The sequence below is a fragment of the Lycorma delicatula genome, chromosome 8 (genome assembly GCF_047948215.1).
Source record: "Lycorma delicatula isolate Av1 chromosome 8, ASM4794821v1, whole genome shotgun sequence".
In the NCBI taxonomy this organism is placed as follows: domain Eukaryota; kingdom Metazoa; phylum Arthropoda; class Insecta; order Hemiptera; family Fulgoridae; genus Lycorma; species Lycorma delicatula.
This window is the reverse complement of record NC_134462.1, coordinates 91,474,124-91,490,947: the sequence shown is the minus strand read 5'-3', so window position 1 is coordinate 91,490,947 and position 16,824 is coordinate 91,474,124. Positions and strand designations below refer to the sequence as shown.

General features: G+C 42.2%; 1 protein-coding gene across 9 annotated transcripts in view; it reads left to right on the top strand.

Moving 5' to 3' along the window:
- The window catches only part of sls (sallimus), a 397,202-nt gene that overhangs the window by 262,668 nt on the left and 117,710 nt on the right, over positions 1-16,824 (top strand). For 5 of the 9 annotated variants that reach the window (XM_075372741.1, XM_075372740.1, XM_075372745.1 and 2 more), the window contains exon 95: positions 1,206-15,365. The exons of the other annotated variants lie outside the window; for them this stretch is intronic. In XM_075372741.1, the coding sequence (XP_075228856.1) occupies positions 1,206-15,365 (14,160 nt within the window). The remainder of the gene's footprint in view (positions 1-1,205; positions 15,366-16,824) is intronic. 9 annotated transcript variants of the gene reach the window in all.

Here is a 16,824-nt window from a genome sequence, read left to right as displayed (position 1 = left end):
AATTGAATTTTACATTAGAATTAATCCTCATTAGTAGTCACAGTTACAGTTAATGTAAGTAGTAGCAATTTAGATATAACTGAAGCCATGTTTTAGTAGATAGATGTGTATCATAGATTGGAGAAATTATGCAGTTGTAATACTGTTGTATCATAAACTGCTGAACCAATACTGATTACATTGTCCTTCATAAGTAATATCAGTTGTAAGTAGATAATGATCATTGCAGTCAATGTCCTTTAAAACTAAATAAAAATGAACATCAGTGTATAAAGGAACTACTAAGAGCGCATCAGTTTCATATTAGAAAGCTAAAATGATTTCTAATTAGCTAAGTTCACAAAATAGATATTTATAAAGTTTATTTTCAAAACATTCTGTTATGTTATTAATATCACATATAGCATATAGCTGCAGCTTGTTAGATATAGCATGCAGTGGCAGCTTTGTTAAAACATTAAAAAAATGAGTTATGAATAATAATAAGTATATTTTTATCAACCTACTGTAAAATACGCTTCATCGTCACGTAAAAGTACAAAACGTATACAAAAGAGCGCATTCCTGCAACAAAATAACAAAACAAATGTTTAAAAATTTGTATATTATATAAAATATCTAAAATAAATATTTATCAGGTGGAAGTATTGTAGTATTTAGTTTATATATATATATAACGTGTAAAGCATATTAAAAAGTAATATATATATATATATATTATATGATATATAAACTTAATAAAGCTGCGGAAGAGTATGTAATGTAGTAGACAACAATATATAAATTCATTTTTGTATGTAAACAGGGGAGATATAAGCTTACAACTCATAAAATGGATCCATAATTTCGTTTTATATAAATGTACTGAAAAACAACCCTATTTAAATACTAAAGAAATAAGGTTGTATTTACTAAGTAAATAGAAAAAAAGAATTATGTTAAGGTGGAAAAATATTTATATAGAGAAAGTGAATTAAAGCAAAAAATATAAAACAAAAATAGGGCCATAAAAATTAACCTCTTACAAATAATACAGTCAATCTAATACGTTAAAGTAGCATTAAAAAAAAAAACATAATAGTTGCAAAGTTGAAAAAATTGTAAAAATAATATAATAAAAGATAAATTCAAAAGAGTTACTAATAACAAACAATAACATATAATCGAATACAAACAACAAAATAAAAACCAACATTAATTTTCAGGAACCCTGGAACGTGATACGACAACAATACCAACACAGACAGCAAGCACAACAGTCCAGCCACACACTTCTATTCTACTTGTAACAGAAACAACACCAGTCATGGATACTAAAGAACACCGGCCAAAAGAAATAGAAAAACAACAGGCAAAGGAAACGAATGAAAAAGAACACGAATCCCCACAACAACAAACCACACAAAGCTACACTAAACCAGACGATACAAACAAACCGGCAGTTACAACACAAAAAACAAAAGACGAACACGACAAATCGAAAAAAAAGAGTAAAAAAACAAAAAAAACAAAACTCAGTGAAGCAACAGAAACGCACAAAGCCGAAGAAGTAAATAAAATAATAAATCATGAAACAGAAGATGAGGCAGAGATAGAAGTAGAAGAGACCCCAAAGGAAATAACGACAACCGAAGTGCAAACGGTTGTAGTCAAAGATGGTGATAAAAAGAAGGTAATCAAAAAGAAAATTGTCAAGAAAGTGAAAGACGGCAAAGAGGAGGTTACGGTCACCGAACAGACGCCCACCGAAGGCGTATTACTGGACGAAGAGAGCACATTAATTCCGGCCATTGAGTCAGTTGTACCGAAGATCGTCGAAGACGAATCGGAAACTGTTACCATTACAGAAGTTGAAACAGTAACGCCGGACGAGAAAGGCCGCAAAAAAGTAGTTAAGAAGAAGGTGATTAAAAAAGTGAAAGACGGCAAAGAAGAAGTGATCGTCATTGATGAGAAGAAACCCGAAGAGGAAGAACTGCGGCCAGAAGAAGCAAAACCGACTATAGAAGAAGTGACCGAAACGCCAGCGCCCGAAGAAACAGCAGCGCCAGTGGTCGAAGAAGCTCCACAAGAAGTTACGACCACCGAAGTGCAAACGGTTGTAGTCAAAGATGGCGCTAAAAAGAAGGTAATCAGAAAGAAAGTTGTCAAGAAAGTGAAAGACGGCAAAGAGGAGGTTACGGTCACCGAACAGACGCCCACCGAAGGCGTATTACTGGACGAAGAGAGCACATTAATTCCGGCCATTGAGTCAGTTGTACCGAAGATCGTCGAAGACGAATCGGAAACTGTTACCATTACAGAAGTTGAAACAGTAACGCCGGACGAGAAAGGCCGCAAAAAAGTAGTTAAGAAGAAGGTGATTAAGAAAGTGAAAGACGGCAAGGAAGAAGTGATCGTCATTGATGAGAAGAAACCCGAAGAGGAAGAACTGCGGCCAGAAGAAGCGAAACCGACTATAGAAGAAGTGACCGAAACGCCAGCGCCCGAAGAAACAGCAGCCCCAGTGGTCGAAGAAGCTCCACAAGAAGTTACGACCACCGAAGTGCAAACGGTTGTAGTCAAAGATGGCGCTAAAAAGAAGGTAATCAAAAAGAAAGTTGTCAAGAAAGTGAAAGACGGCAAAGAGGAGGTTACGGTCACCGAACAGACGCCCACCGAAGGCGTATTACTGGACGAACACAGCACATTAATTCCGGCCATTGAGTCAGTTGTACCGAAGATCGTCGAAGACGAATCGGAAACTGTTACCATTACAGAAGTTGAAACAGTAACGCCGGACGAGAAAGGCCGCAAAAAAGTAGTTAAGAAGAAGGTGATTAAAAAAGTGAAAGACGGCAAAGAAGAAGTGATCGTCATTGATGAGAAGAAACCCGAAGAGGAAGAACTGCGGCCAGAAGAAGCGAAACCGACTATAGAAGAAGTGACCGAAACGCCAGCGCCCGAAGAAACAGCAGCCCCAGTGGTCGAAGAAGCTCCACAAGAAGTTACGACCACCGAAGTGCAAACGGTTGTAGTCAAAGATGGTGATAAAAAGAAGGTAATCAGAAAGAAAGTTGTCAAGAAAGTGAAAGACGGCAAAGAGGAGGTTACGGTCACCGAACAGACGCCCACCGAAGGCGTATTACTGGACGAAGAGAGCACATTAATTCCGGCCATTGAGTCAGTTGTACCGAAGATCGTCGAAGACGAATCGGAAACTGTTACCATTACAGAAGTTGAAACAGTAACGCCGGACGAGAAAGGCCGCAAAAAAGTAGTTAAGAAGAAGGTGATTAAAAAAGTGAAAGACGGCAAAGAAGAAGTGATCGTCATTGATGAGAAGAAACCCGAAGAGGAAGAACTGCGGCCAGAAGAAGCAAAACCGACTATAGAAGAAGTGACCGAAACGCCAGCGCCCGAAGAAACAGCAGCGCCAGTGGTCGAAGAAGCTCCACAAGAAGTTACGACCACCGAAGTGCAAACGGTTGTAGTCAAAGATGGCGCTAAAAAGAAGGTAATCAGAAAGAAAGTTGTCAAGAAAGTGAAAGACGGCAAAGAGGAGGTTACGGTCACCGAACAGACGCCCACCGAAGGCGTATTACTGGACGAAGAGAGCACATTAATTCCGGCCATTGAGTCAGTTGTACCGAAGATCGTCGAAGACGAATCGGAAACTGTTACCATTACAGAAGTTGAAACAGTAACGCCGGACGAGAAAGGCCGCAAAAAAGTAGTTAAGAAGAAGGTGATTAAAAAAGTGAAAGACGGCAAAGAAGAAGTGATCGTCATTGATGAGAAGAAACCCGAAGAGGAAGAACTGCGGCCAGAAGAAGCGAAACCGACTATAGAAGAAGTGACCGAAACGCCAGCGCCCGAAGAAACAGCAACGCCAGTGGTCGAAGAAGCTCCACAAGAAGTTACGACCACCGAAGTGCAAAGAGTTGTAGTCAAAGATGGCGCTAAAAAGAAAGTAATCAAAAAGAAAGTTGTCAAGAAAGTAAAAGACGGCAAAGAGGAGGTTACGGTAACCGAACAGACGCCCACCGAAGGCGTATTACTGGACGAAGAGAGCACATTAATTCCGGCCATTGAGTCAGTTGTACCGAAGATCGTCGAAGACGAATCGGAAACTGTTACCATTACAGAAGTTGAAACAGTAACGCCGGACGAGAAAGGCCGCAAAAAAGTAGTTAAGAAGAAGGTGATTAAAAAAGTGAAAGACGGCAAAGAAGAAGTGATCGTCATTGATGAGAAGAAACCCGAAGAGGAAGAACTGCGGCCAGAAGAAGCGAAACCGACTATAGAAGAAGTGACCGAAACGCCAGCGCCCGAAGAAACAGCAGCCCCAGTGGTCGAAGAAGCTCCACAAGAAGTTACGACCACCGAAGTGCAAACGGTTGTAGTCAAAGATGGCGCTAAAAAAAAAGTAATCAAAAAGAAAGTTGTCAAGAAAGTAAAAGACGGCAAAGAGGAGGTTACGGTCACCGAACAGACGCCCACCGAAGGCGTATTACTGGACGAAGAGAGCACATTAATTCCGGCCATTGAGTCAGTTGTACCGAAGATCGTCGAAGACGAATCGGAAACTGTTACCATTACAGAAGTTGAAACAGTAACGCCGGACGAGAAAGGCCGCAAAAAAGTAGTTAAGAAGAAGGTGATTAAAAAAGTGAAAGACGGCAAAGAAGAAGTGATCGTCATTGATGAGAAGAAACCCGAAGAGGAAGAACTGCGGCCAGAAGAAGCAAAACCGACTATAGAAGAAGTGACCGAAACGCCAGCGCCCGAAGAAACAGCAGCGCCAGTGGTCGAAGAAGCTCCACAAGAAGTTACGACCACCGAAGTGCAAACGGTTGTAGTCAAAGATGGCGCTAAAAAGAAGGTAATCAGAAAGAAAGTTGTCAAGAAAGTGAAAGACGGCAAAGAGGAGGTTACGGTCACCGAACAGACGCCCACCGAAGGCGTATTACTGGACGAAGAGAGCACATTAATTCCGGCCATTGAGTCAGTTGTACCGAAGATCGTCGAAGACGAATCGGAAACTGTTACCATTACAGAAGTTGAAACAGTAACGCCGGACGAGAAAGGCCGCAAAAAAGTAGTTAAGAAGAAGGTGATTAAAAAAGTGAAAGACGGCAAAGAAGAAGTGATCGTCATTGATGAGAAGAAACCCGAAGAGGAAGAACTGCGGCCAGAAGAAGCGAAACCGACTATAGAAGAAGTGACCGAAACGCCAGCGCCCGAAGAAACAGCAACGCCAGTGGTCGAAGAAGCTCCACAAGAAGTTACGACCACCGAAGTGCAAAGAGTTGTAGTCAAAGATGGCGCTAAAAAGAAAGTAATCAAAAAGAAAGTTGTCAAGAAAGTAAAAGACGGCAAAGAGGAGGTTACGGTAACCGAACAGACGCCCACCGAAGGCGTATTACTGGACGAACACAGCACATTAATTCCGGCCATTGAGTCAGTTGTACCGAAGATCGTCGAAGACGAATCGGAAACTGTTACCATTACAGAAGTTGAAACAGTAACGCCGGACGAGAAAGGCCGCAAAAAAGTAGTTAAGAAGAAGGTGATTAAAAAAGTGAAAGACGGCAAAGAAGAAGTGATCGTCATTGATGAGAAGAAACCCGAAGAGGAAGAACTGCGGCCAGAAGAAGCGAAACCGACTATAGAAGAAGTGACCGAAACGCCAGCGCCCGAAGAAACAGCAGCCCCAGTGGTCGAAGAAGCTCCACAAGAAGTTACGACCACCGAAGTGCAAACGGTTGTAGTCAAAGATGGCGCTAAAAAAAAAGTAATCAAAAAGAAAGTTGTCAAGAAAGTAAAAGACGGCAAAGAGGAGGTTACGGTCACCGAACAGACGCCCACCGAAGGCGTATTACTGGACGAAGAGAGCACATTAATTCCGGCCATTGAGTCAGTTGTACCGAAGATCGTCGAAGACGAATCGGAAACTGTTACCATTACAGAAGTTGAAACAGTAACGCCGGACGAGAAAGGCCGCAAAAAAGTAGTTAAGAAGAAGGTGATTAAAAAAGTGAAAGACGGCAAAGAAGAAGTGATCGTCATTGATGAGAAGAAACCCGAAGAGGAAGAACTGCGGCCAGAAGAAGCAAAACCGACTATAGAAGAAGTGACCGAAACGCCAGCGCCCGAAGAAACAGCAGCGCCAGTGGTCGAAGAAGCTCCACAAGAAGTTACGACCACCGAAGTGCAAACGGTTGTAGTCAAAGATGGCGCTAAAAAGAAGGTAATCAGAAAGAAAGTTGTCAAGAAAGTGAAAGACGGCAAAGAGGAGGTTACGGTCACCGAACAGACGCCCACCGAAGGCGTATTACTGGACGAAGAGAGCACATTAATTCCGGCCATTGAGTCAGTTGTACCGAAGATCGTCGAAGACGAATCGGAAACTGTTACCATTACAGAAGTTGAAACAGTAACGCCGGACGAGAAAGGCCGCAAAAAAGTAGTTAAGAAGAAGGTGATTAAAAAAGTGAAAGACGGCAAAGAAGAAGTGATCGTCATTGATGAGAAGAAACCCGAAGAGGAAGAACTGCGGCCAGAAGAAGCGAAACCGACTATAGAAGAAGTGACCGAAACGCCAGCGCCCGAAGAAACAGCAGCGCCAGTGGTCGAAGAAGCTCCACAAGAAGTTACGACCACCGAAGTGCAAAGAGTTGTAGTCAAAGATGGCGCTAAAAAGAAAGTAATCAAAAAGAAAGTTGTCAAGAAAGTAAAAGACGGCAAAGAGGAGGTTACGGTAACCGAACAGACGCCCACCGAAGGCGTATTACTGGACGAAGAGAGCACATTAATTCCGGCCATTGAGTCAGTTGTACCGAAGATCGTCGAAGACGAATCGGAAACTGTTACCATTACAGAAGTTGAAACAGTAACGCCGGACGAGAAAGGCCGCAAAAAAGTTGTTAAGAAGAAGGTGATTAAAAAAGTGAAAGACGGCAAAGAAGAAGTGATCGTCATTGATGAGAAGAAACCCGAAGAGGAAGAACTGCGGCCAGAAGAAGCGAAACCGACTATAGAAGAAGTGACCGAAACGCCAGCGCCAGTGGTCGAAGAAGCTCCACAAGAAGTTACGACCACCGAAGTGCAAACGGTTGTAGTCAAAGATGGTGATAAAAAGAAGGTAATCAAAAAGAAAATTGTCAAGAAAGTGAAAGACGGCAAAGAGGAGGTTACGGTCACCGAACAGACGCCCACCGAAGGCGTGTTACTGGACGAAGAGAGCACATTAATTCCGGCCATTGAATCAGTTGTACCAAAGATCGTCGAAGACGAATCGGAAACTGTTACCATTACAGAAGTTGAAACAGTAACGCCGGACGAGAAAGGCCGCAAAAAAGTAGTTAAGAAGAAGGTGATTAAGAAAGTGAAAGACGGCAAGGAAGAAGTGATCGTCATTGACGAGAAGAAACCCGAAGAGGAAGTACTGTGGCCAGAAGAAGCGAAACCGACTATAGAAGAAGTGACCGAAACGCCAGCGCCCGAAGAAACAGCAGCCCCAGTGGTCGAAGAAGCTCCACAAGAAGTTACGACCACCGAAGTGCAAAGAGTTGTAGTCAAAGATGGCGCTAAAAAGAAAGTAATCAAAAAGAAAGTTGTCAAGAAAGTAAAAGACGGCAAAGAGGAGGTTACGGTAACCGAACAGACGCCCACCGAAGGCGTATTACTGGACGAAGAGAGCACATTAATTCCGGCCATTGAGTCAGTTGTACCGAAGATCGTCGAAGACGAATCGGAAACTGTTACCATTACAGAAGTTGAAACAGTAACGCCGGACGAGAAAGGCCGCAAAAAAGTTGTTAAGAAGAAGGTGATTAAAAAAGTGAAAGACGGCAAAGAAGAAGTGATCGTCATTGATGAGAAGAAACCCGAAGAGGAAGAACTGCGGCCAGAAGAAGCGAAACCGACTATAGAAGAAGTGACCGAAACGCCAGCGCCAGTGGTCGAAGAAGCTCCACAAGAAGTTACGACCACCGAAGTGCAAACGGTTGTAGTCAAAGATGGTGATAAAAAGAAGGTAATCAAAAAGAAAATTGTCAAGAAAGTGAAAGACGGCAAAGAGGAGGTTACGGTCACCGAACAGACGCCCAACGAAGGCGTATTACTGGACGAAGAGAGCACATTAATTCCGGCCATTGAATCAGTTGTACCAAAGATCGTCGAAGACGAATCGGAAACTGTTACCATTACAGAAGTTGAAACAGTAACGCCGGACGAGAAAGGCCGCAAAAAAGTAGTTAAGAAGAAGGTGATTAAGAAACTGAAAGACGGCAAGGAAGAAGTGATCGTCATTGACGTGAAGAAACCCGAAGAGGAAGTACTGCGGCCAGAAGAAGCGAAACCGACTATAGAAGAAGTGACCGAAACGCCAGCGCCCGAAGAAACAGCAGCGCCAGTCGTCGAAGAAGCTCCACAAGAAGTTACGACCACCGAAGTGCAAACTGTTGTAGTCAAAGATGGCGCTAAAAAGAAGGTAATCAAAAAGAAAGTTGTCAAGAAAGTAAAAGACGGCAAAGAGGAGGTTACGGTCACCGAACAGACGCCCACCGAAGGCGTATTACTGGACGAAGAGAGCACATTAATTCCGGCCATTGAGTCAGTTGTACCGAAGATCGTCGAAGACGAATCGGAAACTGTTACCATTACAGAAGTTGAAAAAGTAACGCCGGACGAGAAAGGCCGCAAAAAAGTAGTTAAGAAGAAGGTGATTAAAAAAGTGAAAGACGGCAAAGAAGAAGTGATCGTCATTGATGAGAAGAAACCCGAAGAGGAAGAACTGCGGCCAGAAGAAGCGAAACCGACTATAGAAGAAGTGACCGAAACGCCAGCGCCAGTGGTCGAAGAAGCTCCACAAGAAGTTACGACCACCGAAGTGCAAAGAGTTGTAGTCAAAGATGGCGCTAAAAAGAAAGTAATCAAAAAGAAAGTTGTCAAGAAAGTAAAAGACGGCAAAGAGGAGGTTACGGTAACCGAACAGACGCCCACCGAAGGCGTATTACTGGACGAAGAGAGCACATTAATTCCGGCCATTGAGTCAGTTGTACCGAAGATCGTCGAAGACGAATCGGAAACTGTTACCATTACAGAAGTTGAAACAGTAACGCCGGACGAGAAAGGCCGCAAAAAAGTTGTTAAGAAGAAGGTGATTAAAAAAGTGAAAGACGGCAAAGAAGAAGTGATCGTCATTGATGAGAAGAAACCCGAAGAGGAAGAACTGCGGCCAGAAGAAGCGAAACCGACTATAGAAGAAGTGACCGAAACGCCAGCGCCAGTGGTCGAAGAAGCTCCACAAGAAGTTACGACCACCGAAGTGCAAACGGTTGTAGTCAAAGATGGTGATAAAAAGAAGGTAATCAAAAAGAAAATTGTCAAGAAAGTGAAAGACGGCAAAGAGGAGGTTACGGTCACCGAACAGACGCCCAACGAAGGCGTATTACTGGACGAAGAGAGCACATTAATTCCGGCCATTGAATCAGTTGTACCAAAGATCGTCGAAGACGAATCGGAAACTGTTACCATTACAGAAGTTGAAACAGTAACGCCGGACGAGAAAGGCCGCAAAAAAGTAGTTAAGAAGAAGGTGATTAAGAAAGTGAAAGACGGCAAGGAAGAAGTGATCGTCATTGACGAGAAGAAACCCGAAGAGGAAGTACTGCGGCCAGAAGAAGCGAAACCGACTATAGAAGAAGTGACCGAAACGCCAGCGCCCGAAGAAACAGCAGCGCCAGTGGTCGAAGAAGCTCCACAAGAAGTTACGACCACCGAAGTGCAAACTGTTGTAGTCAAAGATGGCGCTAAAAAGAAGGTAATCAAAAAGAAAGTTGTCAAGAAAGTAAAAGACGGCAAAGAGGAGGTTACGGTCACCGAACAGACGCCCACCGAAGGCGTATTACTGGACGAAGAGAGCACATTAATTCCGGCCATTGAGTCAGTTGTACCGAAGATCGTCGAAGACGAATCGGAAACTGTTACCATTACAGAAGTTGAAACAGTAACGCCGGACGAGAAAGGCCGCAAAAAAGTAGTTAAGAAGAAGGTGATTAAAAAAGTGAAAGACGGCAAAGAAGAAGTGATCGTCATTGATGAGAAGAAACCCGAAGAGGAAGAACTGCGGCCAGAAGAAGCGAAACCGACTATAGAAGAAGTGACCGAAACGCCAGCGCCAGTGGTCGAAGAAGCTCCACAAGAAGTTACGACCACCGAAGTGCAAACGGTTGTAGTCAAAGATGGTGATAAAAAGAAGGTAATCAAAAAGAAAATTGTCAAGAAAGTGAAAGACGGCAAAGAGGAGGTTACGGTCACCGAACAGACGCCCACCGAAGGCGTATTACTGGACGAAGAGAGCACATTAATTCCGGCCATTGAATCAGTTGTACCAAAGATCGTCGAAGACGAATCGGAAACTGTTACCATTACAGAAGTTGAAACAGTAACGCCGGACGAGAAAGGCCGCAAAAAAGTAGTTAAGAAGAAGGTGATTAAGAAAGTGAAAGACGGCAAGGAAGAAGTGATCGTCATTGACGAGAAGAAACCCGAAGAGGAAGTACTGCGGCCAGAAGAAGCGAAACCGACTATAGAAGAAGTGACCGAAACGCCAGCGCCCGAAGAAACAGCAGCGCCAGTGGTCGAAGAAGCTCCACAAGAAGTTACGACCACCGAAGTGCAAACTGTTGTAGTCAAAGATGGCGCTAAAAAGAAGGTAATCAAAAAGAAAGTTGTCAAGAAAGTAAAAGACGGCAAAGAGGAGGTTACGGTCACCGAACAGACGCCCACCGAAGGCGTATTACTGGACGAAGAGAGCACATTAATTCCGGCCATTGAGTCAGTTGTACCGAAGATCGTCGAAGACGAATCGGAAACTGTTACCATTACAGAAGTTGAAACAGTAACGCCGGACGAGAAAGGCCGCAAAAAAGTTGTTAAGAAGAAGGTGATTAAAAAAGTGAAAGACGGCAAAGAAGAAGTGATCGTCATTGATGAGAAGAAACCCGAAGAGGAAGAACTGCGGCCAGAAGAAGCGAAACCGACTATAGAAGAAGTGACCGAAACGCCAGCGCCAGTGGTCGAAGAAGCTCCACAAGAAGTTACGACCACCGAAGTGCAAACGGTTGTAGTCAAAGATGGTGATAAAAAGAAGGTAATCAAAAAGAAAATTGTCAAGAAAGTGAAAGACGGCAAAGAGGAGGTTACGGTCACCGAACAGACGCCCACCGAAGGCGTATTACTGGACGAAGAGAGCACATTAATTCCGGCCATTGAATCAGTTGTACCAAAGATCGTCGAAGACGAATCGGAAACTGTTACCATTACAGAAGTTGAAACAGTAACGCCGGACGAGAAAGGCCGCAAAAAAGTAGTTAAGAAGAAGGTGATTAAGAAAGTGAAAGACGGCAAGGAAGAAGTGATCGTCATTGACGAGAAGAAACCCGAAGAGGAAGTACTGCGGCCAGAAGAAGCGAAACCGACTATAGAAGAAGTGACCGAAACGCCAGCGCCCGAAGAAACAGCAGCGACAGTGGTCGAAGAAGCTCCACAAGAAGTTACGACCACCGAAGTGCAAACTGTTGTAGTCAAAGATGGCGCTAAAAAGAAGGTAATCAAAAAGAAAGTTGTCAAGAAAGTAAAAGACGGCAAAGAGGAGGTTACGGTCACCGAACAGACGCCCACCGAAGGCGTATTACTGGACGAAGAGAGCACATTAATTCCGGCCATTGAGTCAGTTGTACCGAAGATCGTCGAAGACGAATCGGAAACTGTTACCATTACAGAAGTTGAAACAGTAACGCCGGACGAGAAAGGCCGCAAAAAAGTAGTTAAGAAGAAGGTGATTAAAAAAGTGAAAGACGGCAAAGAAGAAGTGATCGTCATTGATGAGAAGAAACCCGAAGAGGAAGAACTGCGGCCAGAAGAAGCGAAACCGACTATAGAAGAAGTGACCGAAACGCCAGCGCCCGAAGAAACAGCAGCGCCAGTGGTCGAAGAAGCTCCACAAGAAGTTACGACTACCGAAGTGCAAACAGTTGTAGTCAAAGATGGCGCTAAAAAGAAAGTAATCAAAAAGAAAGTTGTCAAGAAAGTAAAAGACGGCAAAGAGGAGGTTACGGTAACCGAACAGACGCCCACCGAAGGCGTATTACTGGACGAAGAGAGCACATTAATTCCGGCTATTGAGTCAGTTGTACCGAAGATCGTCGAAGACGAATCGGAAACTGTTACCATTACAGAAGTTGAAACAGTAACGCCGGATGAGAAAGGCCGCAAAAAAGTAGTTAAGAAGAAGGTGATTAAAAAAGTGAAAGACGGCAAAGAAGAAGTGATCGTCATTGATGAGAAGAAACCCGAAGAGGAAGAACTGCGGCCAGAAGAAGCGAAACCGACTATAGAAGAAGTGACCGAAACGCCAGCGCCCGAAGAAACAGCAGCGCCAGTGGTCGAAGAAGCTCCACAAGAAGTTACGACCACCGAAGTGCAAACGGTTGTAGTCAAAGATGGTGATAAAAAGAAGGTAATCAAAAAGAAAATTGTCAAGAAAGTGAAAGACGGCAAAGAGGAGGTTACGGTAACCGAACAGACGCCCACCGAAGGCGTATTACTGGACGAAGAGAGCACATTAATTCCGGCTATTGAGTCAGTTGTACCGAAGATCGTCGAAGACGAATCGGAAACTGTTACCATTACAGAAGTTGAAACAGTAACGCCGGATGAGAAAGGCCGCAAAAAAGTAGTTAAGAAGAAGGTGATTAAAAAAGTGAAAGACGGCAAAGAAGAAGTGATCGTCATTGATGAGAAGAAACCCGAAGAGGAAGAACTGCGGCCAGAAGAAGCGAAACCGACTATAGAAGAAGTGACCGAAACGCCAGCGCCCGAAGAAACAGCAGCGCCAGTGGTCGAAGAAGCTCCACAAGAAGTTACGACCACCGAAGTGCAAACGGTTGTAGTCAAAGATGGCGCTAAAAAGAAAGTAATCAAAAAGAAAGTTGTCAAGAAAGTAAAAGACGGCAAAGAGGAGGTTACGGTAACCGAACAGACGCCCACCGAAGGCGTATTACTGGACGAAGAGAGCACATTAATTCCGGCTATTGAGTCAGTTGTACCGAAGATCGTCGAAGACGAATCGGAAACTGTTACCATTACAGAAGTTGAAACAGTAACGCCGGATGAGAAAGGCCGCAAAAAAGTAGTTAAGAAGAAGGTGATTAAAAAAGTGAAAGACGGCAAAGAAGAAGTGATCGTCATTGATGAGAAGAAACCCGAAGAGGAAGAACTGCGGCCAGAAGAAGCGAAACCGACTATAGAAGAAGTGACCGAAACGCCAGCGCCCGAAGAAACAGCAGCGCCAGTGGTCGAAGAAGCTCCACAAGAAGTTACGACCACCGAAGTGCAAACGGTTGTATTCAAAGATGGTGATAAAAAGAAGGTAATCAAAAAGAAAGTTGTCAAGAAAGTAAAAGACGGCAAAGAGGAGGTTACGGTCACCGAACAGACGCCCACCGAAGGCGTATTACTGGACGAAGAGAGCACATTAATTCCGGCCATTGAATCAGTTGCACCAAAGATCGTCGAAGACGAATCGGAAACTGTTACCATTACAGAAGTTGAAACAGTAACGCCGGACGAGAAAGGCCGCAAAAAAGTAGTTAAGAAGAAGGTGATTAAGAAAGTGAAAGACGGCAAGGAAGAAGTGATCGTCATTGATGAGAAGAAACCCGAAGAGGAAGAACTGCGGCCAGAAGAAGCGAAACCGACTATAGAAGAAGTGACCGAAACGCCAGCGCCCGAAGAAACAGCAGCGCCAGTGGTCGAAGAAGCTCCACAAGAAGTTACGACCACCGAAGTGCAAACGGTTGTAGTCAAAGATGGCGCTAAAAAGAAAGTAATCAAAAAGAAAGTTGTCAAGAAAGTAAAAGACGGCAAAGAGGAGGTTACGGTAACCGAACAGACGCCCACCGAAGGCGTATTACTGGACGAAGAGAGCACATTAATTCCGGCTATTGAGTCAGTTGTACCGAAGATCGTCGAAGACGAATCGGAAACTGTTACCATTACAGAAGTTGAAACGGTAACGCCGGATGAGAAAGGCCGCAAAAAAGTAGTTAAGAAGAAGGTGATTAAAAAAGTGAAAGACGGCAAAGAAGAAGTGATCGTCATTGATGAGAAGAAACCCGAAGAGGAAGAACTGCGGCCAGAAGAAGCGAAACCGGCTATAGAAGAAGTGACCGAAACGCCAGCGCCCGAAGAAACAGCAGCGCCAGTGGTCGAAGAAGCTCCACAAGAAGTTACGACCACCGAAGTGCAAACGGTTGTATTCAAAGATGGTGATAAAAAGAAGGTAATCAAAAAGAAAGTTGTCAAGAAAGTAAAAGACGGCAAAGAGGAGGTTACGGTCACCGAACAGACGCCCACCGAAGGCGTATTACTGGACGAAGAGAGCACATTAATTCCGGCCATTGAATCAGTTGCACCAAAGATCGTCGAAGACGAATCGGAAACTGTTACCATTACAGAAGTTGAAACAGTAACGCCGGACGAGAAAGGCCGCAAAAAAGTAGTTAAGAAGAAGGTGATTAAGAAAGTGAAAGACGGCAAGGAAGAAGTGATCGTCATTGACGAGAAGAAACCCGAAGAGGAAGAACTGCGGCCTGAAGAGTCGAAACCGACCATAGAAGAAGTGACCGAAACGCCAGCGCCCGAAGAAACAGCAGCGCCAGTGGTCGAAGAAGCTCCACAGGAAGTTACGACCACCGAAGTGCAAACGGTTGTAGTCAATGATGGCGCTAAAAAGAAGGTAATCAAAAAGAAAGTTGTCAAGAAAGTAAAAGACGGCAAAGAGGAGGTTACGGTCACCGAACAGACGCCCACCGAAGGCGTATTACTGGACGATGAGAGCGCATTAATTCCGGCCATTGAGTCAGTTGTACCGAAGATCGTCGAAGACGATTCGGAAACAGTTACCATTACAGAAGTTGAAACAGTAACGCCGGACGAGAAAGGCCGCAAAAAAGTAGTTAAGAAGAAGGTGATTAAGAAAGTTAAAGACGGCAAGGAAGAAGTGATCGTCATTGATGGGACGAATGTTGAGCTTGGTGATCTGTGTACAGAGAAACCCAAGACTTCTATTGATGGTATATCGAAAATGTCCTTCGTTGAAGATGTTCCTAAACCCTTTGATGGTCATCCTAGCAACATTTCTCCACTTGATGTCGGTGACATTCACCTCCCGCATTCAGATGATTTTACACCTAGACCAACACAAACATCTTTTGCTGAACATGTTTACCCTACTGATAGTAATGATACCTTAGTGTTTCCTGGTCTTGATCTTTCAGTTGATGACGTTTTGCCTGCTGGTCCTACTACCCCAGGTATTTATTTTTTTGTTATTTTTTCTGTGTATTTTCTCAGTTCTTTTCCTTTATAATAGTTCTTTTTTCTTCACCTTTTTTTTTTATATTTATTTAATTTTCTGATTTGTTTGTATATTTAATTTAGTTTGTTGTTTTGTTTGTTTACTTTTTCCATCACTTCTTTGTATTACATTGTTTTGTTTATGTATTGTTTATATATATATATATATAATCTTGTATTTTGTTAGAGTATATATATATATATATATATATATATATATATATATATATATATCAGACCTAAAATTTCCATGTCCACAGTATCACTAAAAAATTATATATATCTTTATTGAATTTTTTTTCTTCAGTTTCTGTGGTTACTGCTTAATTTTTTGAATATTTTTAAGGTTTAATGTTGTAATTGTTTCAGTTTCTTCAGTCTTGTACATATTCTATTTTTATGATACATTTTCCTTTACTAATTTTTTACACTTCTTTCTTATTCTTATTTATTTTTTCAATCTTTCTGTACTTATTTTTTGTATTGTAGGTTTTATGATAATGATTTTTAGCTCTGTTAATATTTATTTTTTTTTTTTTTTTTTTACTTTAATCCTCATTGACTTTCATTAAATATATTTACACTGTGTTTATAGAAGCAGCATTTTGTTGCACTTTTTATTTTTTTTAATATGATGTATGCTAAATTTGATTGATTAATCATTTAGATGTAGTTTAGTTTCATCAATCTTATATACTACATTAATTTACATTGGTTATCATTCATAATACCATCCAACCAGTTGTGCTTTAGCTCCTTAATTTATTATAATAGTAAATACTACCATTATAAATATGTCTTTACAGTTTAACTATATTGGTTTTCCTTGTAATTAGTTTATAATAGGAAGACCACCTTTATAGTTTATTGCTCTATATAAGTTATTTTTACTTTTACAGCTATTATACTCTAAAACAAACAATAAATATTGCTTTAAAAAAAAACCTCAACGTTTCTACATCTCTCAACATTTTGAGATCTCTAATCTTAGTAAACTGAGAAAGATGGGCAGTCATGGAGATTAGTTTTGTAGTTCCTTGTTTTTATGGTTCACATTTTTAATAATATGTTATACTCGTAATATTAACTTTAAAAAAATATATTTTAAATATAATTCAAGATATTTTAGAATGTTGTTAAAACATACTCTAAACTCAGAAAACGTTTTCTATATGTATAAACCCTTTTTTTTCTGAACAATTACTTGATCAGCTTAAATTTTTCTTGTACTTTAATATAACATAGTAGATATTCTTAGGATCAGAAAAACACAAGATCTAAATGCCAGAAAGCCGGTTTAGACAGCAGGATTACAGGTGACTGTGAAAGGTTATCATCTGTCATACACATGACTTATGGAACATGTGATGTAGTCTCTCTCTCTCTCTCTCTCTCTCTCTCTGTAATGATTATATT